At 37.5% G+C, this 4,580-nt stretch overlaps 1 protein-coding gene across 1 annotated transcript; it reads right to left on the reverse strand.

Annotated features, from left to right (window-relative positions):
* Window positions 1-226: 226 nt before the first annotated feature.
* On the reverse strand, window positions 227-3,513 carry LOC112786882 (uncharacterized). Its single transcript, XM_029296561.2, has 2 exons — window positions 3,371-3,513; window positions 227-3,173 (listed from the first exon to the last, which is right to left on the reverse strand). The coding sequence occupies exon 2, from the start codon at window positions 3,116-3,118 to the stop codon at window positions 404-406; it is 2,715 nt and encodes a 904-aa protein (XP_029152394.2). The 5' UTR covers window positions 3,119-3,173; window positions 3,371-3,513; the 3' UTR covers window positions 227-403.
* Between the last annotated feature and the right edge of the window lie 1,067 nt (window positions 3,514-4,580).

Raw genomic sequence — 4,580 nt, forward strand, 5'->3', positions numbered from 1 at the left:
ACCCTGAATTCAATTTTGTTCCCCTAATTACATCCATATCCTTTCCTCTTTATTATTATACTTCACATGACTAACATTGTTTGTTCTAGAAAAAGTTTAGAGCCATGTCTGTTATTATGTATATATTTATTTTATTATGTTTCGATTTTAGCGTGTCTATTTTTTAATAATTTTCAGTTCTTTTTTTTTTTTCATTTTAATTTTTAAGCATTCAATTGATACTCACTTTTCAGAAAGATATATGTATAGACCTTACAACTTAAGGAGGCACAGCATAGAACTTACAAGCATGTCAGTGTTTATATTCATAGCTCACTTACTGATAAAATACAACTCAAGAAAACAAGGAAATTGCACACTGTGATTGATGAATGCAAATGAAACAAGGTAGAGGAAAAAAAATTTAAGGATTTCTTGGTTTTAGATAGTTCCAGCTTTGTTGAATGTAGACCACAGAAGCAAATAAGATCATAATGATGGGAATCATGATATCATAAATGTAAAACAAAATTGATCCCACTTGGTTGTAGATTAATGCATCACCACCATCATAATTGAATGGACATGGATCTCTGATGTAGTAATAGAAATGTATAACCAACCTCAGCAATGTGAGTCCAAAATAGTATGTTTTCCTCAAAGGCCTCACTTGACTACTACACGCCATGTTCTCAATGACTTGAGGCATCAAAAATAAATCTTGCATCTTCAGGGCCAGAGTCTTCATGATCACTGACATTGCAGGTACAAAGTAATAACCATTTGCCATGTTCTTAGCTTTCGACACCTTTTGATACTGTTTTATAGTAAGAAGCAAAGAAACCAACAGGAGAAGAATTCTTGGGGTTTGCAATTCATAAGGCAAATTTCTAATAGAATGTTGGTTTGATTCAAAGAGGATCTCAGTGGACATTATCAACTCTGCACCATAACCAAACATCAACAGAGCAAGCGTTCCATGAGAGATGTAAGGAATGCAGCTATCATTTGAATTCATGTAACGAAGTTGGTTCCAAATTATGGCTACTGCTGCTAGGGAAATCAGAAGCCTTAGAACACCTTCAAAGGTTTTCATCAAGGCATAGTCCTGTTCATGCTCATTGTATGAAATCCTTAGAGTTTTGAGCGTGATAGTCCTGAAATGCAGCGCATCTTCTTCGCTCCTTTGGCTAGTAATGGTCATTTCAACTGAGGGATACATCAGCCATCTTGTTGATTCAGATGGATACTGAACCTTAACTTCTACCATACAATCTAGCCCAGGCTGAAAACTGCTGTTATCATTTGGTGAAACCTTTCTGCAACCACTTAGATGCATATCACCCGCTAAGGGATCATAAACACCTTCCAAGAAGTAAGGGAAAAGAACTTCACTTTCAACCAAATATCCTTCAGAGAACGCCAGATGTAATGATATGTTAATGAGGTTCTTCTCTTCTGGTTCTGTTGTTTCATGTTGATATGAAGTATCAAGTGAAAGTACTTCCATCTGAATATCGACCCTTGACTTCTGATTGCTCATGGATTGATGATGAACTGCACACCCATGGAAATTGAGTTTATTGGAGAGGAAATTTAGCTGAGCATGCAAATCTAGTCCATCCACCAGAGTTGGATACTTCAAGAACTTCTTGATAAAGGTGAACAATTTGGAGGGTGGACTCTTCTTTTTGTTTGCTGCAGCTAGCTCAACCTTTGAGTAATTATAATATGGATTGTTATACAAACCAAGGCTCTTGAGATCTGAAGGGCCCCTTAGTGAATCAAACAACAAAGGCAAGAAGGATGTATTTGTTTCATTTTTGATGCTATATATGCTACCTAGCAATACACTCCTCTGCTTGATGGAGAACACATTTGGAAAGTGTAAAGATATCTGGTAGTTGCATTCCTCTGAGTCTAACACTGAATTAACACACCCAGTCATGCAAAGTTTTCTTGTTAAGGAATCCCATGTTCCTTCTGCAGATAGAGTCAGGCCTGAGAGACCCGTTCTACCTTGCCATGCAAATATAGGAAATGATGCAGGAAATGCTCTTAGAACTGCAGAAACTCTTGTAGTTTGGACAATATTGTTAGATGTTTCCTCCTCACAGATAAGATTCTGAAAGAGCAGCCTAAAGTTTTGGTGAGTCCAATTAGAACTAAATTCTTTTCCGAGTTGAAAAGGGCCTAGTTTGCCAGCAACATGTCTATCATTATAGTTTTGGAGAATATCAAAAGGTCGTTCTATAACTTGCCTGAGAAACCTGCAGAAACTAAAGCTGCTATCAAACGATTTTGCTCCATATGTTGTCAACTCTTGTTGATATGGATAAAGATCACAAGATCTGGACTTCAATTCAGAGCTGAATTGATAGCTGAAGTGGTGATTCAGCTGGGAAGAAATATGAACATTATCAAAGTATGCCAAGCTTCCTTCTTGGTTCAAGCTCCGCATTTCGCCTCTCATAACTCTACTTGTCAAATTGAACGTTGGAGGGTACCGAAGAACAAGTAAAATCTGATCATCTTGCAAAAGGGTGTAATCTAGAAGATGACCATTATAGTCATAGTTGAATGGTTCTGGTATTGGTACTGGTAAAGTTGTGTTTCCCAAGAGACACATCAAATGCTCATTCCCATTCTCATTGCTTTGTAAGTATACACCTTCAAATGCAATTTTGAGAACAGATAAGCCAGGCCTTTTTGTGAAAGAAAAATATTTGTGACTTGGGAAATATGAACCTTCATCAGATATGCCTATGGACATTATGCCTCCAAGACTAACTGTATTTTCAAAGTGAGGGACTGAACTAACATCCACCACTTTGAAAGAGACTAGTTTTAAGGTTAAACTGTCCTCAAAACTGTTGCGTCGGCTGAATGGCATCAAGGTTGCATTTCCATCCTCCTGCTCCCAATCTCCATAGGTGAAAGAAAGTTCTCTCTTGATTCTGCTACCTCTATTGGCATCAGGGCTTAACTTAGAAGCCAATGATAAGTATGAGCTGCAATGTTTTTCTATTTCAGCAATACGGCCATAGTAGGTGAAGATTTCTGAAGAAGCAGATAAACTTAGGATCACGAAGAGGTTTGCAACGGCAAGAAGATTTCCAACAGAAATTTCCATGTGCATTTCTTGAGAATGCAAGATTCCAAGACTATGCTCACCAAATTGGAAAGGTATAGATCTAAATCATACAAACAAAACAAGCCAATAATGCGAAATGAGAGATGAATTGAATCAGGGTAATGATTATACAAAGGTCATTTTTTTCCTAGTTACATGGAAATAAAAGCAAGAAACATTTGTACATAATAGTAGATTGACATATAAAATTGTTAAAGGAAGAGATTGAAAATAGCTTGATAATCAACTGATACTGACCTGAAAGAGCATGTTACCAGCGTGTGACTTTATCATAACATATATGAAGTGATTGGCTGATTGCTCTCTTCCTGTGAAATGGAGAACTAAGTGAAGAGTTTTCCTTCAACTTGAAAGGTTAGTGAACTTTGAAATTGAAAGTCAAAGGTTCTCTTATGGTTTGGCTGTCATATGTGTGTTGTGTGTCAATGATTGATTTAGTTAGCTTTGACTTTGACATTTGTATTTTATTTTCTACTCTATTAAGAATGAGATTATGAGAACTCCAAACAAAGATTCTTCGTCCTTATCATGCATTATTGTGACAAAAAAATTGAATCCGAAAAATAAGAGTAATACCCTAAATAGGTCTCCAAAAAATTCACGTTCAGACAAATTTATATGTGTGTTTGGATGCTTGTAAAAAGGGGTTTAGGGCTGGTTGTCGACTGTTGATCGGGTTAGACGGCTGCTTTCTGAAGGGTTATTACGCAGGACAACTGCTGTCGGCGGCAGCACAAGATGCCAACAATCACTTTTACGTGATTGCATACGTAGTGGTTGTTAGTGAGACTAAAGAAACCTGAAAATAGTTTCTAGACTTGTTGCAAAATGACTTAGGCCCTGCTGTAGTTGAAGGGTGGAACTTCATCAGTGATAAGCAAAAGGTAGATGCTAGCTTTGACTATTTTTTTGTTGACTGTTATATTAAATTTACTCTAAATTTTATTACACCCTTTAATTTAGTTATAACACACTTCAATGTTGTATAAGGTCTAATGCCGGCGATGAAGGAGGTTATGCCGAACGCCCATCACAAGAACTGTGTTAGGCATATATGGAAGAATTTCACCAATAAGTACAAGAGCAAGCAGTTGAAGAATGTCGTATGGACTTGTGCTAAAAGCAGTACGCATGCAGAGTTTAGAGAGCACATGAATAGACTAAAGAAGGTCAACCAGGATGCATGGGCTTACCTTGCAAAATTAGACCCAGCATGTTGGACGAAATCACATTTTAGCCACTGGCCGAAACTGGATAACATCACCAACAACATGACAGAGGTGTGGAATGCCAAGATAGTCCACTACAGAGGAAAACCCATTTTGACAATGCTGGAAGAGTTGAGATGCTACATCATGAGGAGGATGGCCCAGCATAAGAGAGTTTTGAGCACCTACACAGGCATTGTGGCACCAGTGCAACAGAAGAGGATGGATGACATCATGAA

Source organism: Arachis hypogaea, chromosome 20 (genome assembly GCF_003086295.3).
Source record: "Arachis hypogaea cultivar Tifrunner chromosome 20, arahy.Tifrunner.gnm2.J5K5, whole genome shotgun sequence".
NCBI classification, from domain to species: Eukaryota; Viridiplantae; Streptophyta; class Magnoliopsida; order Fabales; family Fabaceae; genus Arachis; species Arachis hypogaea.